We start from the raw sequence: 25213 nt of genomic DNA, 5'->3' as shown, positions 1-25213 counted from the left end.
CCAGGCGCCTCAGTGGATTCCAGAGCCTTGAACTTCTCTTCCAAGGGGTCCTTGACCGCTGCTCTGTAAACAGATGCCTCATGGTATGGAGCCCCTCCTGCCATACGTGATCCAATATAGGGATTGAGAAAACCGCCTTTCACCTCTTCCCCATGTGGTCGAACAGGAAACAGTCGTTTTCCTCCTCCGGGATGAGACCAAATTCGTGACAGGCTATAGGCATCATGGCATGGAAGGCCCCAATGTCATCCAGTGGAGATGGCTGGGCTGACTCTTTGGAGCATCCTGTCTGTGTCTGTATCCCAGGTGCCCGCCCTTCTGGGAGAAGAACCCGTGGAGAGAGTGTCCTGCGGAGCAATGTCTTGCTCTGAATCAAGTGCCCCTTCCTCTTGATGCCTTTGGGGAGGAGGAAAAACCCTAGGGGAAGGCAGAGGAGGTCTAGGTGGGGATGACCTCCTGCAACAAGGCCCTTGGCTGTCGGAGGCATCCTGTGGAGACCCGGCAGGTGGGCTTAGAAGCACTGCGACTGACGGAGCCTGAGGCACCGGAAGCCTGGCATCCAATTGCCCTAGGAGAGCCTGCAAAGTAGTGAGCATTAACATCAATAGCATCAAGTGCGAGTTGACGAGTGGATACTGACGTAGCTCAGACCCCAGACCAGCTGACGTGGACCGAAGGGTAGGCTGGAGACCTAAAACAAACTTATCCAGGAAAGGTTGATTCGAACCCCGTTCTTCGGGATCCGAGTCTAAAGCTGCAAACTCGTCGCAGCCTGGAGCCCCAAAGTCAAAGGTGATGTCATGTTGGAGTATGTTTTCAGGCAGCATGATTGGAAGCCCCTCCAGAAGATTGTGCTCCGTAGCCACCTCGGAAAGCTTCAAGATATTCCTGGAAGGCAGAACTTCCATCACCTTGGGCCGAGCAGGCCTAGCAGAGGAAGTCTGCATCGCCGGGAGCTTAGTCTTCGCCATAGACGACGGAGCACACACCAGCATGGTCGAAAGGACAGCAGATGGCAGGGCGGTCAACACTGGCAGAGTCTCCAACGAAGCAGTCGCCGCCAGTGTAGCGGTTGACGAGGAGTGAGTCTTAAATGCTGTCTGCAAACCAGATATCACCATAGCTGGCGAAGGCGGCCGCTTGGACAACGGCTCATGGCCCGAAGAAGACCTATGAGAAGTTGGCCCGAAGACTTCTTCACGGACAAGGAGGAAGAATGAGGCCTCAATTTCTCCTTCTCCGAGGATGAAGCCTTGCAGGCTGGATCTGCCAATTCCGGTCGGCGTGAACCCCTCTACAATTCTTCTGAGCGTGATGCAAATATGCCCTGAGAGGGGAAGGGGGTGGGGGTGGACATTCGACAAAGGTGATGCCGCCAACAACGTCTGTTTCCAAAGCAGATGAAGATCTGGACTTGCCTGTGCACTGCTTCTTAGGCAGTGGTTCCTCTGACCCAGCCCTCTGGCGTGATGGAGACTTCTTGGCCGCGGGAGTGGAAGACTTGCCCCCGCAGGAAGAGCCGACCTACGAAGCCGGATAGGCACCCTTGTTGAACCAGCAAATCAAGCGCCTGTTTCTGTCCTTGAGGTTTTTTTTGGGAGAACCCCCGACAGATGTTGCAGTTGTGGGACGAGTGATTAGGATACAAGCAGTACAGGCACTCCAAATGCCTGCCCCCGTCGTACACATTCTTGAGGCTGCAGGTTGCACACGGCCGGAATAAGACTTCCTCAGCCCGAATATGACATAACGGGACCTGGACAAGCACTATTCTTGGAGAAAAAAAAAAGCAAAAGCTGATGTGAAATCACTGAAGTATTCACACAAAAAAGAAATTCTCTGGAGAGATCGAGGTAATCCCAACAGTTTGCAAGGCGATTGAAATCTGAAGGGAAGTCGCGGGGGCAGAGCTATACTCTCGACATCCTATTGGTGCAGCCTAAAGCACCCTTAACGATGTCGATAGGACACTCAAGCCGTCCGTTTTTCCATAGGAAAACTACTTTACTAAAGTTAGCGAGGTTTCTCAGCCTGACAAGGAATATTCACAGCAAGTGAATCCATGAAAGATCCAATGCTGCAGAAGGTTACTTTACTTACGTGTGAATTGGCTGGGGATCTTCCCCAAAAGTAAAGCTGTTGGCTTCACTTTTTTTTCAGAACATTAGTGTGCAAGTTTCCCAACCGGGTTTTGCTTTCCCTGGTCGGTTTTATACAGATGCTAAAACAGTCTTAGGTTTATACCTACCTTTAAGTTGCTGATAGCGCCTTTTAAAAAAGTATATGGTTTTTACTTATCTTGAAAAGCAGTGTGCCATTCTAAAATAAGTTAGAAAGATATTGCTTACCTTAGCCTGTGTTCCACTGACCTAAAAAGCAACTAATAGTATATTTCACCATTAGGTTTTACTCGCCTAGAATAGCTGTGTGCCATTCTTAAAAAGTGTTCTGTCGGTGTAGCTGAACTTGGTCTGCCTAGTGCAATCCTCAATTAGTCTAAAGAGTTCTTGCTTACCTTAGTTTGTGTTCTACTGAGCTGAAAACTAATTGTATATTACCCCAAAAGGTCTTACACACCTAGTATAACTTTATCCTGAATGTGGTTATAGGTTTCTACTGCCCCTTGAATGGGTTTTCCACTTTTCAGAAAAGAATACTGGCAGGTTAGTTTACAAAGTGATTCCTTAACAGACTGCTAAGGTCTACTACCCTTGTATTACTGAAAGAATCAGAAAGTTACTTAGGGGTTTACTCCCCATGAATAGGTGTCCCCTATACAAAATGTGTTCTAAGGTCTGACTTCTCTAGAAATACTGTTAGAATTCTGAACAAGGTTTATTCTTTGGAGTGTGTACCTTCAAGCATTGTGTTGTGTTTTTATAATGTGTTTATGACTATGGCAAAGTGCTTACCCCAAGACTTAACTTGGCCTAACTGTATTTAGAATTAACTTTTTTTTTTTTTAAACTTCAGGTTGTGTTTGTTGAACCCTTGCTATGCTACAATTTCTTTGTACCTTCCTACAGCCCTATCTGCCTCCGATGAAAAGCTTGGTTACTCTGTCTACGCTACCATGTACTTAGGTGGTACAGCCTTATGCCAAGAGTTGAGTCTTGTACTGTCTCAGTTGAACGATTTCACTAAGCCTTTAGTTGGACTTAAGAAAAACTGTCCTAACAACTAGCCACAGTCATGAGCCAAAACGCAGTAAGCACGGTATGGCGCGGTATAAAGTTATACGAAAAGGTGTCTGCTGCCACCAGTCCACTCCTAGGCACATTGTCCAGTCACCCAAAAAACCTTAGTGGATGACTAGGGCCAGAAAACACAAGGACCCCATTGCGCGGTACAGTAATGTACTTTGTTGCCTCTTTTGGTAACATTTTATCATTGCGCAATGTCAAAAGACTAAGAAAAAGTTAGCATGAAGGACATTTCCCCATAATAAGCGAAAGCCCAGTGGAGTGCAGCTGAAGGCTGTGCTCCATTGGCAACAGTCAGGTCAGGATGCTGAAACAAAAGCAAAATGTTTGGGGAGTCCACAAATAGAGGTAAATTAGCTGAAAGATAATTGTTCCCCCAACAACGAGTTTCACAGCATTCATGTGTCGTAGTGGAGACCAGTGAGGACACAAAATGCCCTTTGGCTTGAAGAGAACGTTCTGCAATGTGCAGGACAGACAACTAGTTGTGCCCACTGACTCATTGGAAGAAGACTGTGATGGACTCACCAGAACTATGGTGGGAGACAATGGTTTCCCCTCTTATCAATAGACAGCAGAGCTTCACAATCCGGGAGTGGGTTTGCTTGGGAAGCACTCACCACAGCAACTGATTCCAGAAGTCTGTGCTCTTACTTGCATTTTTAGTTCTAGCGGTCAACCTCCAGAATGACTTAAAGGGGAAATTCACTAAACATTTTTAAAGAAATTTCATATGTAAAGTTTTGAGCAAATGAGGCTCAGTCAAAGATGTCAAGCGCTATGAAGCATCGATTTTGTGAAATGAATGAGCCTTCTCTGCTTGTGTTAAGCTCTGCCATTGCGGCAATAATGAAGTAAAAGCCCACTACTGGGAGCTTTTGCTTATTACAGCCAGAGAGCAGAGACTGCAGTCATGATCTTTCCTGCCGTGTGCTGCTGTGCTTTTTCTTTTTGGGTTATGCTTTCCCGGGCTCCCCTGAGCTGGGGGAGCCCAGGAAACGTAAAGTGAAAGTCCAGGTAATTCTAAATACAACGTTACTGTATTTATGATTGCTGTGGTTTTCTTTTTATGTCTCCCGAGCACCCCCGTGCCGAGGGAGCCTGCGAGACTTATAAAGAAAACCACAGCAATTATAAATACAACCTTGTATTTATGATTGCAGTGGCTTTCGTTTAAAGAAAATCCAGGCAATTATGAAGACTTTGCCGGCATCCGGCAGAGTATTCATAATTGCTCTGCCTATCATTTTACGTTTTGTGCTTCCCTGGGCTTTGGGAGCACAGAAAAAGTAAAATGAAAGTGAAGGCAATTACTGAGGCAGCCTCCTCTCTTTGTGTTAAGCCCTGCTCTCTGGCCCCAGTAGGGGGCTTTTCCTTGATTATTGCTGCCAGACCAGAGCTTAAGAACAGAGGCGGCTGCTTCAAATCACAAAATGGATGCCCCTCATGTAAAAATCTTGAGCCTTTGCTTAAAATGAAACATAGGAACTTTCTTTAAAAATAGGTTTTATATATTTTTGAATATGGCCCATCTTTTGGGACAATAAAATGCCCGAGTGAACTTCCCCTTTAAGATCTCCTTCTGATTTACAGAAATCCAGGCAGGGAATCACCCCAACCCACCAATCAGAACCTGAAACAAACTCAGAGTGGCTGTCAAATCATGGATAGACCATGGCACACACAGGGTGATTCCCTAGCTCAGGACAAAGTCTCAAAAGAGCATACTTGTATGTGGCCATTTTCTATCCCTGTGCAGGAGGAAGATGCCAACAAGCCTAGAGAGCTAAAAAGGCAGGGTGTAAACAAAGTTTAGCAATTTTGGCCACAGTGATGGTAAACCTGCTATGGCGCAGTTACAAATCAATATTTGCAGGAGTGACGCCAAAACGAGTAAAATTATGATACCAATGCTACCAATCTTTCACAGGCTACACAGAGTATGAGAAAATTGCCCATAAAGTAAAACAAGGTTCTCTGCACCAATGTCCATAAGGGATGTAAGCAGTGCTACACAACAAACAATGAGGGACCTGGTCCCCCTGCAACGATAGCATTAAGGACTAACCAGGGCCATAAAAACAAAACGAGTTAAGTGAGTGAGTGTTCAGAGTCAGATATGCTGGAGGTCTCATTGAAAGATGGAAAAGCGGAGAAAAAGAAAAACCTTTACTCACAACTTCTAAACTACGTCCACAGTTACAACTCACATACCCATGAGCACTTTCCCATTCGTTCCGCTGCTGCATTGACTTCTACTGGGGAAGTTTTTTCATTTTAGAATGAGCATGACTTAGGACTATCCTAACCCTAACTGGGCCAACTGTACTGCTTGGAGGCGCCGGTTAACCCTGGACTCGCCCGGTGACCACCCCCAACTTGGCAGAGTAATGAAGGCACTAAAGTATCAAATGATGTACAAAGTTGCTTATATGTAATTTTACACTTCCTTGCACAGCAAATATAAAATCTATTTTCAGTAATACTTTTGTTGACATTGACTTATTGAAGGTCAAAGTGTTATGGTAAAAAGCACAGCAGGGTGGTTAAAAGTATTTAACCACCCGGCTGTGCTTTTTAGTTTCACTGACAAATTTACCACCGGTAAGTAGTCTGGTGGATTGAGCGTTGAGCTGGTTGTAGCTCGCTTTGACACACCGATAATACGGGCAACGAAAAATCTTAACCACTCACTTCGCAGAAACAAAGCATTGCACTCTAAAGTGCAGTTTAAGAGGGGTTTCTCAGAAGAAAGGTCCTAAAGGTTGAGCCACAGTAAAGTTCTACACATGCATGTTAGGGCTTCCATAAACCAGTTGACCACATACTGCTAACCATGCAAGATTACTTGCCCATGGAACAGGGTGGCTTGGCGGCACAATTAAAGGATTGAGGTCTTCAAGGACCTTATTAGATGTGTACCAGAGCAGGCCTCACATTAGGGACTTCAAGGAAAAAGTCGAGAAACCAGTCGGGGATAAAGCAAAGGCAAAATAAGAGCCTCTTGCCAGAGTTCAGTTTAGAACATTTGACCTCATGCATAGAACTTAGTAGAACGAAGGTTGTTTAACCTTAAGCACTTCATAATAACCATTCAATAATACTAACGCAAAGATAACAATGAACTAAGACAATTCACACTTGTTTGGCAATACCCACAAATTATTTAGTAATTAAGGCTTATTTTAGTCAATATTTAGTCGGTGTAACATTCACGGATAAGAGGTGCTAAACTAAAGATACATATCCAGAACACTGTTCAATTTAAAAACTATGCTTTAACAGTTCCTTGATGAATGCCCCATATAAAATGTGAGATAGTAATCCTATTTAAACAGATTTGAAAAGGTTATACAATTTGTACCTGGTGCTAGCACAGGAGCCCGTGGTCTTTTGGCGTGTGCTCCGCCGCAAACTGGGGAGCTCCGCAGGTGGTGACTCGCTGCGTTTCTTTGTGGATTTTCTCAAATCTAAATGAAAAACAATACGTACCAGAGTCAAAAAGCCAAGTTCTAACTTAAAAAAAAATATAGTGGACTTATGTTGAAGATCCGTGTGCCAACAATAGACAGGTGAAGAGCAATGATTCTTCGAAAGCATACCAATGGATCATCCTCAAATATTTCATAAAGAGTAGTGCCCCCTCCTTCACATTCAACTATCGCAAGGAGGCATGAGGGAAGATGGTCAATTACATATCTAACAGTTCTCAAGCGAGAAAAACTGCAGACTTACATCAAAGCTTTACAAAATGTCAGGTCGGACCAGAACAGTGTGCATTAAAAAAACATCCAAACAAAAAAAGGGTTGTAAAAAACAAACATGGATGTCAAAAACAAGCACATCTGACACGTTGAACATTTATACCTTTTCCTAAACACAGTTGGGAACACCTGCTCCCACATTGCTAGCTATTGTGAGAGCACTGTTCTATTACTTTCCCCATAATGAAAGAAAATGCATGTAGGGGAGAACAAACCGGTCATTTATGAAATGAGGGAATATCCAACTTTTAAGTATTAGGAAAATCACAACTTTCAACGAGAGATACAACAGATTCACAAGACCTTGAAGACTTTGCAGCAGAAATATCAACAGCAGGAAGAAGTTTTGAATGTCTGGTGACATTGCCTCGATTAAAGCATTTCTGGTACTGTGTCTTTCAATAACATTACAAGACAGTACTATTTGAAAGGGCTGTTTGGGAACTAGTGACCAATCTTGACAATGATAAAAGACTAAAACCGATCTGAACCTTTTACATTGTTTGGTATTTTCAAAGTAATATGTAAAAGGCCTTGCAGGCAGATCTGGGGTCAAGTGAAAAGCTGAAACTACTTTTAATAGAAATCCTGTTTTCTAAGCACTAACTCTTTGAAAGGCCGTGAAATGATCAACAGCCTCTAAAGTCTGAAGCTCTCACTTTAAATTGATGTATGGAATATGTAACCTACCACCCAACTGACTTTCAATGCATCTGTTGTGATTGTTACTTGCACTGGCGATCCGGACAATAGCTTTTCCTTTAAGTGGGTTAGTTTCCCTCCAAAACTGCAATGGTTTTATCTCCTATTGTGGCACCACCACCAGATCATCCCATTCGCTGGATCCCTGTGTCCATTGGCTCCAAAACAGTTCTATTGGGCGTATATTGAGGTGTGCAAAGGGGATAATTAAGACGAATGAGACTCCCCCCCCCCCCCACCCCCCCCCCCACCCCAAGTCTCATGATCTTTATTGAGCAAACCGCTTTGTAACAAGGGAGTGGAGGAGCTGGCAGTGACTGTACTCTTGAGAGTAGGCCATCATTATTTTGTCTGCAATTAGGACATACACCCCGACCAGCCAGGCTTTATCTGTGGCGAAGCACAGCAGTACGCATTAGAAGGGATCTCCACCTAGGGGATAAATCGGGCACACTCACATCTGCTGGCGCTCGACGCTGAGAAAGCTTTTGACAGGGTGGAGTTGGGATTTCTCGGAGAGGTGCTTGAGAGATTTTAATGCAGGCCCGAAAACGTGTCGCATGATCCTGTCCAATTGTATAGACTGGACGGCGCGCCTCATGGTTAATGTGGCTCTCACCCTGAAGAGCCTCCTGGGAAGGGGCACAAGGCAGGGATGCCCCCCTCTCGCCTCTGCTCTTTGCAATGGTTAGGGACCAGTGGCAGCACGCATAAGGACCAATACCCACATTTAAGGCATACAATTCGGGGGAGGGTCTCAGAAGACTATCAATTTGTTTGCTCACTATGTTATTCTTTCCCTCACCGACCCCTTTCACTCCCTTGCCTCTGTAGAAGACTAGCTACGCCTATAGGGTCTCGTCTCAAGGTTCAAAGTAAACCGTGCTAAGTTAAAGATACTGGGATTAACCCCCCCCCTTTAAAAGGCAGAAAGAAATTGAACAGAAGTTCCCATACGCCTGGACTTTTAAATCACTGAGATACCTGGGGGTTAATATTCCAGGGAACCTGTCCCACTTATACCGTTTTACCTAACCAGACCTGGTGAGCAGAGTTAAAAAGGATTTGGACAGGTGGAACTCCCAGATCTGTCCTGGTTCGTCAAAATGGAAATTAAAATGAATGTTCGCTCAAGGTTTTTATATCTTTTTCAGTCAGTCCTTATCCCAGATCCTCGACGCACAATAGGTAACTGGGACGAACTGCTGCTTCAATTCCTGTGGATTGGGGCTCACTCAGGGTCAATAAACATACAGCAGGTTGGAGGGGTAATGCTAGTTTCTATCCCCCTTCACCCTGCTAATCCACAGGTAAGCTTGACATGGGTTTTACACGATGGTTGAACAAGGGGTTATACAAGGTGGGAGACCACTTTATGAATGGGAAAATTAGACCGTATAACAAGTGCAAGACGGTGCTGGGACTCTCAGAGTGTGATCATTTTAGATACTTGCAGGCTAGACATTGGGCCATCCACCCCACCATCGTGAGACACGCAAACAGGAAGCTAACCACTGCCATGTAACCAGCCCCCCCCCCCCCCAAAAACCCATCCTCCTGCGCCCCTGAAACTGTATTTCCAAGAGCCGGCAGATGCTAAACGGCTGATATATAGGTTGTACAAAGCCATTCGTTCACTTTCAGTCCCCGACAGAAGATATTGTGCTGGCTGGAAAAGGGAGCTCGGAAAAGCAGTGCCCCCAGAAGACTGGCAATATATAGGGAGGCCCTTGCTGTGCCTGGCGGAAACATAGGCCAACATACTGACAAGATGGTATAGAACCCCTTCCTGTCTGCACCACTCTCACCATAACAATTCAAAAAGATGCTGATGTGTCTGGGATGGAGGGCACGCTGCTACACATCTTATGGGGTTTAGGTCCAAATTGAAGGAACTAATGGGGGTAGAGACTCCAGAAGACCTACAGAACGCCTGTTTTGTTTGCTGGGTGACTACGGACCTCTAAAGAAGCGCTGTACGACAGCCAAACTCAAATTGCTGGCGCACTTAATTCTGGCGGTCAAACAATCAATTCTTCATCTCTTAAGGAGAACTGAACCACCCTCTATAGCCAACAAGACTGAGCCCACGACTTGGTCGAAATGCCTTAGAAGGTTTAAGTTACTTACCTGTAATTATTGTTCTCCAGCATGGGTTTAGCATGGATTCACAAGCTCATGAGTATTCCCAGTTAGGCTGGGAATCCTTGGGGGAAAAATAAGAAATAAAAGTCACTTTCACTTTAAAACTGTATTTCTCCTCTAAACCAATCACTGTCCTTTGGTTCATACTGCCCCATCCAATGAGCCGGCCATTCATATGAAGGCCTGCTTATAAAGGCCAGATACCTGTCTGGACCTGTCCGGGCCGTGCCGGAGCCTCGGATCCAGCCTCAGTTATCAAAATATCCTGGTAAGAAAACTGTACCGGACTATCCCCTGAAGTATCTCGAATACTAGGAGGCTGCACAGATCTACCCAATTTCTCTGGTATCTGGTCTCTACGCCCAGCAGCCTAACGGTTCTCTCCGACAAGTATACACCACAATACCCTAACATATGCCTATTAAGCCGAGTGTTGCATCCTGTGCTAGCAATATGCGCATGAGCCGCCTCAATCGCTAGTTCCTTGCAGCGATACTGCCCACAATCACCCAGCATATCGCTCAGTGCGCCACATTGTTCTGCACATATTCTGCATAACTTTGACCCATATTACAATACTAACAGTCCCAGCTACAATCCTCAAGTGGACTCCTTAGTCCATCACCCCTTGGTCAAATCTCCGTTCTGGACTGTACTACTGTCTGATGCATAGTGTGTGCTTCTGTTCCTACTTTATGCTCCTGTTTAATCCTCCTTGTTCTCCGGCTCACACTGGCCAACTTGCTTATCCCGCTGCCTCTTCCCTTCGTAAATGTACTGTATGCGTAGTGTGACCTAGGACGTTACGCTAATGCTGCTCTTCTGTGCTGGTTAACTCCATCTGTGTCTAATGTTATTGCTAATTACACCTTGATGTTTAAACTGCATTGCCTTAACTTAGCCACATAGGGGCACCACTTGTTTCTCCGAAATTCCAGTCAGTCTGCAATTAATTGTGCTGTACACTTTATCTTGCTATTCAAAATGTATTACATGACGGAATACCACATAGAGTGCTCTATTAGTACTGTGCCTTTAGCACTTACTCGCCCTTGACGAAATGTATGCCTACTGAATCGGGTTGCCTGAAATGTTTCACATTTTTTTAGCTATAATGGACACCCTTCTAGCATTGTTCTTTAGCACTCTATGCCCATCACGAAATATGTTGCCTAATGCTTTGCGATACCCAAACCACTTTAGGTTGACTGATAGTACTGCATGTTAGGACATTTCAGCCTGTGACTAAAGTCACTACAGTCTGGTGTTGATCTCATTTGTCTGGTAGGCGCATTCCTTTTAGGACACACGATTAACACGGCTTGCTCTGTGTACTTAGCCCGTGCACGTTCTCCAGGTCATGACGTTATGCTGACTTAAACTGTACTTCTCCATTTGATTTACGCCACCTCTATACACGTGCCTGTGCTGATCACTCAATTTACTTTACCCAACTAATCGGAGGCTGATTGATGCACTGTCGACCTTCTTAAACTCTCCAACAATTGGAGCTACCCTAGCATTTTTCTGAGTCTCACAAAACTAGAGGAAACCGCTGAGGGATGTTCACTTTCTTAGCCATTACCTCACACTATGCTTAGTAAGTTTGACCTTTAGTGACAGTCATAAAATGACCCAAGTATCCGTGGCATAGCATCCATCTATCGTAATACGGTCTGCCTCTTTCCACTAGTCTGTTGGCCTACAACACCCATACTATGCATGCCTTCAGCTGTCTCATTGTTAATCTGCTGCTCACCGTACTGGATGCTAATTGCTGCACGGCAGTCTTAGACGCCATACAGACCGAGTTTCAGCCTACCACTGTGGCCTCTCACATCCTTCCATTATTATGGATTAAACCTACTACATTTTTGCCATCTCTCAAGCATAGCCTCCACCCTAGAATTATCAGACCCACTAAATTCCTACCGAAGTTAGACATGGGAATTATGCACTATAATACTGATCAAATCACCTTCCCAATGGATTAAATGCTTTACCACTAAACCGGTACCGAATAAACCATGTCCTACTGCAGTCAGAAACGACACTCGGCTCTAGACTTACAAGAACCTACTCTCCATAAACTAAACAACCCACTAACTTCAGTCCTCCCTGCTCGATCCCCAACTCCACTTCCAAAACTAACAATAGAATCAAAAACAGAGTTAGTTGGAGAAAGTCCCCCCTGGACCCTTCTAACTCCACTACCCTGTTTGTCAAAGGTGCCCTAATCAACCCTAGATCAATGGTAGCTCATGCTATTGACATAGCCAACCTGATCAACAAAGAGAAATTAGACGTTATAGCTATAACTGAGGCGTGGCTTCACGCAGCAGCAGTCCCTCTCCATTACTTGCCATACCTGACAACTATACCATCCTGAGTGCCGATAAAGAAAACTCGAGGTGGTGGCGTTGCCTTTATTGACAAGTCCAGTCTTTGTCTCAGAGTATCGTCATCACTGCACGTCACGTCCTGTGAACTGCACAGTTAAGCTACCCATTACCAACTCTGACTTAACGGCTCACCTAATGTATAGACCACCTGGGCCCATCAGGTCTTTTGAGGAAGAAATCACTTTGATCCTCTCAGCTAATACCAAACTTGACTTGCAAATATTGGCCATTAGGGTCGTTGAGACCAAGGTTGAAGTCTCCAAACACTAACACACACTGTCAAACACACTTATCAAACTAGGCCTTATGCAAAGAGTTAACCAGCCTACCCACAACAAAGGTAGAACCTAAGATTGGGTGGCAGATCTCAATGTTGAGACAACTATCACTTCTATTGAACCTCATACCTGGACAGACCACTATTTATTGTCCTTCACTATGCTAGCTTGTATACTGACTAGCAAGACCAACCCAATTGCTCCTCCACTCCTCACTAGAATAAACGGAACATCACAGTTGAGAAATTACTGCCACATCTGTTCCCTATCCTAAACCCTTCACCGGCTATTTCCAATCCAGCCATGCTAGTAGATCTATACAATTGCACAATCACACAAGCCTTAGACATTATTGCTCCGCTTAAAATGTGTAAAGGCAAACCTAGAGCTCACCTGAACTCATGGTTCACACCCCAACTAAAAGCCCTGCGGGCTGAAAAAAGTAAACTGGAAGTACTATGGAAGAATCTCCCCACAAAGGAGAATAAAAACAACTTGATGGAAATCTCAACTAAATATGAAGCTGAAATACTGCTTACTAAATGCGAGACTTAGTATAGGATCGCCAAAGCTAGCTCCAGCACCAAGGAACTCTGTTATCCTAAGAAAACTGGAAGCCCCTATCCCACCAGAAGACAATTGCACAAAGGAAAGCATGGTGTACCAAAATCCAAAATGCACTCCCATCAAAAGTGCCCTCCTTCAAAACAAAATCTGATAAATAGCTGAACACAACTAGCACCCAGCACAGATCCCAAGAATAGTCTTCGAAACCTTTCCAATGGTTTAAATTCTCCCAAGTTTCACCCGCAGAGGTGGTAAATATAATTGCATCACTTAAGCCTCAAAGATGCCAGGGAGATACTTGCCCAGCCAAGATAATCAAAGAAGCTGCCAGAAACCTGGATCCCTTGATCACTAACCTAATCAATGCCTCATTCCAAACACAGTGTCCCCACCAACCTTAAAGATGCATGGGTCCTGCACCTCTTAAAAGAAACCTCTTTGGACCCAACTATCCCAACAAACTACAGGCCAATCACAACAGTCCCGTTTTTACTTAACCTTTTAACTGCCATGGGGTCCCCCCCCCCCAGTGCCAAGGCCTTTTTTGGCGATTATGGTATTTCGCCATTCAATGCCTTTTAACGTCTTCAGTTTCATTAACCCCTTAAGTGCCAAGGACGAGGTATCTCGTCCTTGGCAACAGGGAAGTAATCCCAAGGATGAGATATCTCGCCATGGCACTTCAGGGGATAAGATCATAGATAAAGCAGCTTACCTCCAGATTCAAGCATACTTTGAGACCAATAACCTATTAGGGCTTCGACAGTCAGGTTTTAGACCACAACATGGTTCAGAAACTGCTCTGATAGACCTTAAGAATCAAGACAATAGGAAACTTGCTCTTTTACTGCTATTAGATTGATCAGCAGCCTTGGATCTGGTGGATCATAAAGTGCTCTGTAGACATCCGTCTTCTGCTGCCCACTTCTCCCATGAAGCCACAACATGGATACAATTGTTTCTGAACAGGTCAATGAGAGTTCTGTCGGCCTCAGTTTATCCTTCACTGATAACTTGCGGAGTATCCCAAGGATCTTGTGCATCTCCTACGATGTACAGCATCTTCACTAAGCCACTATTTGATGACCTTGACTATCTGGGTGTCATCTACACAAACTATGCAGATGACACCCAGATTCTCATACCCCTCACAGGGAACTACGAGGCGGACCTGGCCCTAGTGAATAAAATGCATGTAATCATTCAGGCGTAGATGGCATCCCACGGCTTGTGCTTGAATGATCAGACAGAACTCCTAATCCTAGGAACCCCGGCTAACCTCAACAAACTCAGCAACAAATTCACATCTTTCGAAATCAACGGCATCGACATCAAAGTGGCTAAGGAGTTAAAACATTAGGCTTTTACCTAGATTCAGCTCCTAATCTAGGTAAACAAGTCAATGCTACAGTCTCAGCCACAGCTTACACCTGTAAATTGATCCAGGCTTGTAAACAGCTCCTCTCTATTGAGAGCTGCATCACTCTAGCGAGAGCCTTAATCCTTTTAAAAAATAGATTATTGTAAAGCCCTTTACCTAGGTGCTAACAAATACATCATCAAACTTCAAATACTCCAAAACAACGTACTTGGAACGGCCCTTCGTATTCCCAGGAGACAACACATTTCAGAGGCTAGGCAAAGCGGCTCTCTATCAAGGACAGAATATCATGCAAAACAGTCTCCCTCACCTACAAATGTCTCAACACTGTCCCGCAATACCCAAGGGATACTCCTGCCTGGTAATTCCAAGATTCAAATTTTAAAAAAAGCAGGTCATAGAAGCTTTCCTGTTATGGCCGCCCAGTTACGGAATTCCCCGCCCCCTCCCCAACCCACCCTCCATCTCTGCAATCAGACCAGTCCTTTCACAGTTTCAGGAAAAACACTAAAAGTTGGCTGTTTACTAAGGACATCCGACACCCCCTGGACCTCTCTGGATTTCCTTTTCAGTGTAATATACTGTCTATTTAAATTACTGTATTGTATCATTGTAACTTCTTCTGTATCATACTATATGTTCCTGTTTCATATTATTGTACATAACTACTGTAGCCATTTGTAACGTGAATTAAAATTTCCTTGTAATGCGCTCCGATACCTCTGGATTTGGTGCGCTATATAAATCAATTAACAAACAGTCCTTTCCCTAAGACCCGCCTCTGGCAGCCATCTTCAGATTTGGTAAGCATGTGAAGTGGCAATATGACCAAGAACAGCGCAGAGGGGCCGGAGGGAGGGTTCACATGTCAATCCATGAAGGAGAACAATAGTTGGATAAGTAACTTAAAGCTTCTCCAGCATGGGATCTGGCATGGACTCACATGCTCATGAACAAATAGACATCAATACACAACCACGGAGGTGGCAAGGCTCAGAGGCAATTAATGCTTTACCTCTGAACAGACTCACCTCCAGCAAACAGGTTGCGTAGCAATGCTTGGCAGACTCTGGACTCCTTCCTGGAATCCCTGTCAGCGCAGTTGAAGTTTGTGAAGGTGTGCGTGGACCTCCACGTAGCAGCCCTGCAGACGTACAGCATGGGCACCAGAAAGGAACACTGTCGTAGCAGTAATCGCACTGGTGAGTGGGCTCTCGGATGACCGATAAAGTGCATGATGCAGCCGGAAAGCCACCTAGAAATAGAAGCCTTGCACATGCCTTTCCATGTTTCACAGGACCAAAGATCAAACAATTGAGAAGTCTTCCAAAAACTCTTCATGCGTGTCACGCAGAACTTCAAGGCACGAGCAATGTCTAGCAAGTGCAAGGCCCTCTCCGCCGGAGACGAAGGTTTCGTGAAGAAAAAAAGGCAACACCAAAGGCTTGTTGAGGTGGAATTCTGACGGAACCTTCAGAATGAAAGAGGGGTGCGTACACAGTACCATCCTTGACTTGTGGAAAGTCAGGTACGGTTGCTTAAAGGATAGGGCCTGGATCTCACCCACATGTCTGGCAGAGGCGATGGCCACAAGAAAAGCAGACTTCCATGAGAGACATTTGAGAGGGGCCTGGTGCATAGGCTCCAAGGGGCCCTCACCCCTGGGTTGTGATGGAGGATTGTGCCTCTCTGGTGAGCAGATCCGGAAACAATGGCAACTTGACTGGAGGTGACACTGACAGACAGAAGATCCCGATACCAAATCTGCCTCGGCCACGTCAGGGCGATGAGTATCATCTTGCATCAACACTGTCCGAGTGGGCTGATGACATGTAGCAGCAGAGGGAACGTGTTCAGAAACAGCCCTTCCCACGGGAAGGAGAACGCGTCACCCAGGCTCCTCGGCTGGTAGAATCTGCTGACAAACTTCTGTGAATTGGAGTTTGCCACCGTGGCAAACAGATCGATCTGGGGTCTGCCCCATTCGACTAACAGGCAGTCCACCTGATCCTGACTAAGTTCCCACTCATGACAGGAGCTCAGTTCCCTGCTGAGGGTGTCTCCGATGGTGTTCTTGACTCCCGCCAGGAGGCGCATGACGAGGAACATTCCCTGTCCAACGGCCCAGTGCTACAAGTCCTGAGCTTCCTTGTAGAGCGCCGCTTCCTGATGTAGAAAATAGTGGAGTTGTTCATGAAGATCCTCACCACCTCGCCTTTCATAGATAGTAGGAACGACTTTAGGGCCCAGAATACTGCCTGCAGATCCAGGAGGTTGACGTGCAGATCCTTCTCCTCCGGCACCCACAGACCTCTGGGGTGCAGACGTCCGGTGTGCACCCCCCCAACCTTCCAGGGAGGCGGCTGTGAGGACTGTCTCCTGGTACGGGGGTCAGAGGGTTTCAGAAATCCTGTGCCTTGGGCGGTGTGGGCCCAGACCCCCCCCTCCACCATCGCCTGCCTAAACTCCTCGTTGAGGACTCTTGTCCTCAAAACTTCTGGACACCTGAATCCAACGGGCATCCAAGAATTCCTGTAGGGGCCGCAAAAGCAACCTGCAGAGAAGGACAAGGCAGATGCAGGACGACATCATGCCCAGTAGTAACTTGATTGCCCGCACCGTAGCCATCTTCGCAAACGAGGGCAATGCCATGCAAACCACTGTGTTGAGTCTGGCGCAGAGGAACAGCGCGTTCTGTGATGGCGTTCAGTAGAACTTCGGATAGTTGAGGGAGAATTCCAGATCGGTCAATAATCGGACGGTTGTCTGTGTGTTCGGCCAGCTCCCGAGTATCAGCCAGTTGTCCAGGTATGGGTGGACCGCCACTGGTGCCTGGCATTTTGTGAACACTCTTGGGGTCGACTTCAAGCAGAATGGTAGGGCCTTGAACTGGTAGTGCTGGCACTGCACCCTGAAACTTACACATTCTTGATGTTTGTGAATGGGAGGACATGGAAATAGGCATCCTCCAGGTCCAACGCCGTCAAGAAATCCCCTCTTTCCAGTTGGCGAGCATGTGTTGCAACATGCCCATCCTGAATTTTTGGGATTTAAAGTATTTGATCAGACAGCATAGTTCCAGGATGGGTCTCCAGTCCCCTGTCTTCTTCCTGACCAGAAAGTATCTGGAACAGACTCGGGAGCCGTTGGGGAACAAGCTCTATCGCCCCTTTTTGTAACATGGCCCATACTACTTCCAGGAGCCGAGGGATGTGCTGCTCATGTCATGGAATCGGCAGAACACGAGGACATCTGCGTTTGTACTCCAAAGTGTGACCTGGGGTGAGAGCATCCAGCAACCATCTGTCGGGGATCTTCCTCCACTCGCTGACTAACCTAGTCAGCCGGTCTCCTACCGGGGTGCACAAGTGGGGCCCCAGACATGTTGGCAGGTTCAGGCCTGCTTGGGCGCCGGCGTCCTGCCCTGCGGGCGCCGGTGACGCTGTCCTCCGCTACCGTAGGCCTGGGAGCGGCCACTGTAGGCTTCTTGCATTGAGGAGCAGCAAGGCTATCTGAAAGACGTGAAGAAACCCTTGGATGACCTGCTCAAATTTCCCCCTTGAGGAGCAAGACGAGCGGTGCTGCTGAAGAGTTAGAAGGGAACATGCCGTCTCTGTATGTGTTTTGATGGCCTGGAGGGACTAGTAGACTGCCTTGCCAAACAGATTCTCAATCAAAGGGCATGTCCAGCACCTTCGCTTGGACCTCCTGACGGATGTTAGTGGCATTCATCCATCCCTGTCGACTAAGGCAGACACCATTCCCCATTTGCCGGAAACCTGTATCGGCGACGTCCACTGCGATAGCATGGTCTGTTGCCACTTCCCCTTCCTGAAAGAGGGCGAGGGTTCCCATCATCTTATAGTTGGGGGAGGAACTCCAGGATCGGTCGTAGCTTGTATCACAATTCCCAGTCGTATTGGCCGCCTTGATTGTGGATGCCGCCGTATAGCATAACTTTCGTTCCCATAGCGTCCATCACTTTTTCCCCTCGCTGTCCGGGACTGATGACAATGAGGCTAGGTTAGCCGACTGATTCCCCGTGGACAACACCACGGAGTCCGGTGACTGTTGCGACCTCAGGAACTTGGGTGCAGAGTCCGGCACACTATACTTCGTCTCCAGCATATCCAGCTTGACTGGAGCTATGCAAGAGTTCTTCATGAGGGCCAGGTCCTCCTCCCAAATAGCATTCAGAAAAGGCACTGCCATGTTAGTCTTTTGGGCCTCTCACCTTCGTTACAAGAAGCCCGCCTTTGTTTCCTCAGGCACAAGCTGGAATAGCTCGGAGGCCGTGGCGATCATGGAATGGAGCGATCCAACCTTGTTCAATGGGGAAACACTGCAGAGCATCCAAATAAGGAGATTCATTGCCTTTGTCTGTACTCGTAGCCTTCTCCATCCTCCAGTACCTGACTCTGGGTCCGCTGGGGGAGTTGGGGACCGACATGGTGGAGGAGTTTGATACGGGGGCATCAGATGTCGCTTTCTATTTTTAGGCAGAGACTGACCAGGAGCCTCGGGTACTCTGGGTGCCAGGGGCAACCTCAGCTGGATCTCTGACACCAAGGTGTGGAGAGTCGATTGAATGTCCATGGAAATGTCCCTCGGCTGAGAGGATAAGGAAGGAAAACTAGGCCCTGTGCCGCTGTCAGTCCTCGTGGACCGTATGCACAGGCGCTTGATAGTCGTCTGTGGAGAAGACATCCATAAATTGAACAGCGATCTGTGAGGACCGTTTCAGGGCTTCCTCCCCCACATTTTTACTCTGCGGGTTCTGAACCGGGATCTGGGCCGGTACCTTTACCCCTTCTGGAGTGTCTGCAGTCTTTGTCAAAGCCTCTGCAGTGGTGTTGCATCATGGGGGCAGGGACACCCACTGTGGGAGCCACCCTCATAGTAACAGCGCCCATAGTAGTAGTAGATTTCTCTAACTAGGACTTTGTGCTGGTTGAGCGTGCTTGGACTCTGCTGCCTTCTCTGTCCTTGGCTTATCCAATTTATCCCGTAGCTTAGCCTGGGTGGATGACTTACTCTTTGAAGGGGAGCTCTATGATAGGCTGGCTATGGAGGCGGAAGGCGATGCCGATTGCGCTGTATCCAACTTGGGACCTGCATCAGCAGTGAACCCGGTGACTCGGACTTTCGGATCTTGGCCTCATCTTGGTCCCCCAGGAATGGGTCGACCTCAGGACTGAGAAGACCGCTCTTCGAACCCACCTTCCTGGATGAGGCATGACCCTGCTCGGAGCACGGGGTAGAGGCCTTGCTCGAGTTAAGCCAGGCCGCCAGCCTGCTATGCCGGTCTTTTGTCGTTTTTTGTAAAAACAGGCATATTTCGCATTCTACCTCCTTATGGTCTAGGTCTAGGAAATAGAGGCATTGTAGGTGCTTACCTTCCACAAACATTCCGTAGCCCGCATTTGATGCAGTCTGCAGCGGCAACTCTTCCCTCCTTTTCCCTTCTGTCATGGTCGGAGGGCACAAAGTAGGCACAAAATGGCCTTCAAGAAACTTCAATGAATCTTCGCCCTTGAGAGGCGCAGAGTTTCATGGACAACGGGTCCCTGGTGCGGGCAGATGAAGAGGGCACAGGCTCTTGGGGACAAAAATTTAACTTTTCTCATAGAAAAACTCAAAAAAAAACGTACAAATAGCTCGGAGAGCAACTCTAGGATTCAAAACACTCAAGATGGCTGCCAGAGGCAGGGCTTAGGGAGTGGACTGTCATTGGATGGGGGCAGTATTACCCAGAGGACAGTGTTAGGGAGCATTCTCATAAATATGCTAATTCGCTTCACCTTAGAGACCCCCAGCTGGATTTTTGAGGACTTGATTTTCTTGCCTGGAAAGAGTGAGCCTTTTTTCCCCAACTCATGTATTTTGATGTGCGTTTTAAATTTGTGTTCTTTGATTATGGAGTTTTAGATAACTCCATAGGCATCATCTTTTCATGTGTGGCACGCAGCACCCCCAGTGCAGTGACATAGGGGTGTCTTTTAGACTTCCCACAGGTTTAAATACCTTCGCTGGGATAAATGACTGTTTCCCAGAGAATGTAAAGTGAAATTGACTTTACTGGTCTTTCCAAATTCCTATACCCAGCACACACCATCTTACAATGGAGGGCTGGAGGGGATACATATTATCCCGTGTCTAAATACTCATACCAAGGCTGGTGGCAGTGGTTTTACAACAAACTATCATGATTTTTCCAGACCACGAAACCGGTAGCTAAAAACCACGGGAGCCATGTTTTTCAAGATGGCGCCTTAAGCCCCTTTGTTTAAACAGGTCCCAGTCTCTTTTTTCACAGTTTTTTGGAAAGGTCCTAGTGTCTCTGCGCCCCAAACCATGTTTGGTCCCTTTGTTTGTGTGCCTTTGGCAGGCTTCAGGACTGAAGTCCGCCCTTGGCATCTGAGTGTCTGGGGTGGGCAGGAAGTGAGGGAGGTGCCCGAAACTCCCTGTGCTTAGTCTCCTAAGAGATCCAAAAGCACTCTGGCGTGATTGGCTGGCTGACTGCCGGGCAAGGACAGCCATCCTGCTGGGTGAGTGACAGCTACGCTGGAATGAAAGGGAGAAAACTCTTTAAAATGCGAGTCTACAGGACTGGAAGGCAGAGTCGACCACTGGAACGAAAGAACCGAAGACGAGCTGGACGAGGACGGCTGCTGCAACTGCTGGACCGTTGGTTTGCCCCGTGAAGCCCTGCTTCAGGTCTGAATAGTCAAAATCCATTCGACAGAGAAGCCCCCGGGTCTGGGCGTATAACAAATGTAATAAATAAAATAAGCTCCTTTAAGGACAGCTTCTTCCTTTGAGTTGGTGGGACCAATCAACTCATAAGACACCCGGATACCATTCTCAAGGCTTGTTAGGATTAACCAAGGAGAGGGACACCAGTTTGTGTTCTTGAATCTACAGCTACTGGAACTGAAGTGACTCCATCTTGTTTGCTTTCTTCAACGATCCCGTGCAGTGCAGGGGTCCCCAGACGTCCTCCCTCTTGTCCCCACAGGAACAGCGAGATCTACAGGACCTGTCAGGAACCACGACTGCAGCAGCATTTGTTTCTTCAAAGAAAAGGTACTGTGCAAACCCGATTGAGAGAACACCACTCTCGCGGTGAAAGTTTGTGAACCTTTCACAACTTGCAGGCCTAAATCATCTTGTGACCCGGCAGAACATTCTTTTTCGCCTAAACTACTTCTAAGAACTTTAGCAAAGACTTTACCGTTTGATACCAGAACTGCTCTTTCCTATCCAGAACACTAGCCCATTGACTTTGGCCTGGCCTATAGACTTGAAATGAACTCTTCTGGTGAACAAACTATTTGCACTGTCTAAAAAGTATCTATGATCTATTTTTCTTACTTTGTGCCTTTTGCTCTTTTCTAAGTAACTGATCTGCCATTTGGCTCCTATTTCAGGGGAGCTCTAACTGTCTCATTGAAGTATATTGGGTTACAATATTACGTTGCCTTCTGCTAGTGAAATGTTTTATAAATGATTGTGTAATAAATTAATAAGTGCTTTTACGAAGAAACCTTGAGAATTAGTGTTTACTTGAACTACTGTGATTGAAAGTCCTGTGTAACTACTTGTACTGCTCACATTCACTCTTGAGATACGCTTGGCTGCTCAGCTCGCTACCAAAAACTGTGGCACAGACCTATACCAACGGTTGGTTTGGCTGACACCTGTAGTCCTAATTAAGCAATAGAACCCGAGCGGCGGGGGGCATTACCGACTCCGGTAATGCCCCGGGGCCCATAGGTAAGGACCTGAGCGAAGCGAGGGCCTTACCGAAGGCCCCGGGGCATTACCAGAGTCGGTAATGCCCCCGCCGCTCGAGTTCTATTGCTATTAGTATCCCGGCCTGCAAAATTTGCGTGACCGGGGTACTAAAAGCAATTTTTTTGTCCCGAAACGCTGCGGCGTTTTGGGGGAAAAAAAAAAAACAAGAAAATGGCCGCCGCCATGGAAAGGGAAAACTGAGTCAGTTTTCCCTTTCCATGGCGGCCATCGGGAGCGGACGCGCTGGGAGCACAAGTGTTCCAAGCGCATCCGCTCCCGAAAAAGGATTTTAAAAAAAGGTAAGTGGGGTTGGGAGGGCGGGAATGGGGGAAGAAAAAAAAAAAAAAGAAGAAAGTACTTGCGTGGACGAGGGACGCCCCCAGCCATGTGGAGGCGCAGAGCGGGGATGGCCCCGCTCCGAGTCTCCACACGGCTGGAGGCTTCCCTCATCCCCCGCCGGGGACGCAGGATCAAGAAGGTAAGTTGGGGGGCGGAAGGGAAGGGAAAAATAAAATACAAAAAAGACTTACCCAAGTCCCCGGCGGGGGGCGAAGGCAGCCTCTCAGCCGCTTCAAGCCTCCTCATTGGCTGAGGGGCTGCCACGCCCCCCCACCGGGGACAAAGGCCATGGAATCCCGACTGAGGGATTCCCGGCCGGGTAGGGACCTGGCGAGAGCCAATCAGAATGCTTGTTGCATTCTGATGGTCTCTCGCCGGGACTAATTGTGTGTAGTGGCCCCAGAGTGTACTGCCTGCAATTCTGCCCAACAGACAGCGATTGGTTTAAAGGAGAAATACAGTTTTAAACTGAAAGTGAAACTTTTCTTTTTTACCAAGGATTCCCAGCCTGAGAACGGGGAATATTCATGAGCATGTGTATCCATGCCAGACCCCATGCTGGATAATGTGTTTCCTATCCCCTCAATAATCTGCTGAAATGTCATTCTAATGCCAGAGTGCCCCCTTGGGAGGGGCAGGGTGGGGGATGGAAGAGGGAGATTAGGGGGTTTGAGGTTGATTTATGTTTGGTAACGTTTTCTTATTGAATACCGGATCATCCTGGAGGCTGTTGAAACATCTAAAATTAATCAAATATTACCTTTAAAAAAAAAAATAATGACCCAAGTAATTTCAAGATAAGAAATGACCATCATGGAACTGCTCCAAGTAGATTCAGCGGAGGCACAACCCAGTGTTAAAAGTTTTTCAAGAGCAGCAGCTATTCAAGGTAAGTAACATACTTTTAAAGCAGCGCTTCAAGCAGCTCAGAGGCAAGTATTAACTAAAGGACTGTTTTAGGTATGTATAAAGCAGACAAGGAAAAGTAACACCCTGTGGTACACTTTGAGAAGAACACATTGTCATTCAAGGTAGGTAAACCCTATTGGTAAGCGTTTACACTCATTCATTTAAGCAATCGTAACAGTACCAACACTTATTACTTTTCAGGGGAACACCATTCAAAGTAAGTATGCATTTTAGAGGGCACAATGCAACTCAAAGTTCAGTATTACTTAGGGACACTTTGCAACTTCTTTCCCAGAGATAGTTAGCACACTAATTCTTTCAGCAAGTAAGTACTTTTACACACTTAATACTTTTCAAGAGGGAAGCCTTTTCTTATCCAGTCCTTCCCTAGTCTTTTGCACAAGTTCTCCCAGAGGCAGAAAAGGGACCCTAGTGGTCTAGGTGCAAGCTGTAAGCAGGTTGAGATCGGTTTCAGTTGCAGGAGAGTCAAGGTTCCAGAGGAGATCTTAAACAAGTAAGCATTCACTTTCAGAGTTAGTGTTTATGGACTTCACAGAAGGCTCCCTATATGCGTTCCAGCATTAGGGCTGGGCAAGTGGTATGGGCAAGCTCCCAACCACACAAATCACCCACTCAGCCTTACAGGATGCACACCAGACTTAAGAGAAGTATAACCAAAGCCCACACAGTACCTTAGGAGAAAAAGAGCTTCGGAGTGGATGCCTTTGGGATGGAGCAACACAGGACCCGGTCCTTGTGGATTCTTAGTCTGCAAACAAAAGAACTAGACACTGGATGGGAACTTGCAGCAGCACTCGAAGGAGGCTTCCAGCGAAGGATACTTCGCGGATTCTCACGACTCTGGTGCCTTTTTACAGCAGCCAGATGAACAAATATCGGCATCAGATTCTCTTCACTCTCTCAGCTCTGCACTCTGGTGAGGGGACTTCAGGGATTTGATTTGTGTTTCTGGAGAGCCAGGGGGTTGGGAGCCACAAAGGTTTTGGACGGATTCAGACTTTGGAAGACCATACACCGCACAATGGCTCGAGCAGGCCCTCTTGAGGCTGGTGGATCTCACCAGCCTCTGGGTAGGAGTCATCGCATTCGGGACCCCCAGGTCGATTGGAAGGAAGGGTTTTTGGCATCTTCCTCTTCGGTTTCAGCTCTAGTGGTTGACTTGTCAGCAGCTTCCAGATTCAGAATATTTATCAGGCACTACAGCACAAGTTCTGCAATCTCTCCCTGCCGTTTACAGAAAGGTGCAGTCTTGCCTGTCTAATCAGGACAGCCAGCCACCCCTCACCCCCACTGGGAGTTGGTTCCTTTCAGGCAAGGTGAAAGACAAAGGGCTGCAGAGTTTTGGATGCCTCCCTCGCTTCCGGCATTCTCACACAAGAGCCCAAGAGAGGATTCCTGCTGAAGACAAAACTTCCAACAAAGTCATTCCTGCAAAGAATGGCGGGGGAAGACCTCGGAAACAACAAGCACATGAGAAATGGTGAAAAAAGAAGGAGTCCCCCATTTTAGCAAAATGGTGCATTACGGAGACGGATTTAGAGCCTGTGAGTAATGACTAAAAGTCAAAAGTTGTTACCGAGCCACCAGCCATTCAAGTAATCTTGCAATTGTAACAAAAAATGCTACAGGTAAGTAAGAAGGAGGGTACACTGTACCCCCCCCATACTCCCCAGCACTCTACTTAAGGTTGGGTGTGCTGGCTGAC

General features: G+C 46.9%; 1 protein-coding gene across 8 annotated transcripts in view; it reads right to left on the bottom strand.

The window, feature by feature from the left end:
* Positions 1-25213, bottom strand: part of TRIP12 (thyroid hormone receptor interactor 12) — a 2051777-nt gene that overhangs the window by 1834172 nt on the left and 192392 nt on the right. For all 8 annotated transcript variants that reach the window (XM_069618297.1, XM_069618300.1, XM_069618299.1 and 5 more), the window contains one exon: positions 6568-6673. In XM_069618297.1, the coding sequence (XP_069474398.1) occupies positions 6568-6673 (106 nt within the window). The remainder of the gene's footprint in view (positions 1-6567; positions 6674-25213) is intronic.

Source organism: Ambystoma mexicanum, chromosome 10 (assembly GCF_040938575.1).
Source record: "Ambystoma mexicanum isolate Mex_15411 chromosome 10, UKY_AmexF1_1, whole genome shotgun sequence".
Lineage (NCBI taxonomy): Eukaryota > Metazoa > Chordata > Amphibia > Caudata > Ambystomatidae > Ambystoma > Ambystoma mexicanum.
This window is presented reverse-complemented; position numbering and strand designations above follow the sequence as displayed.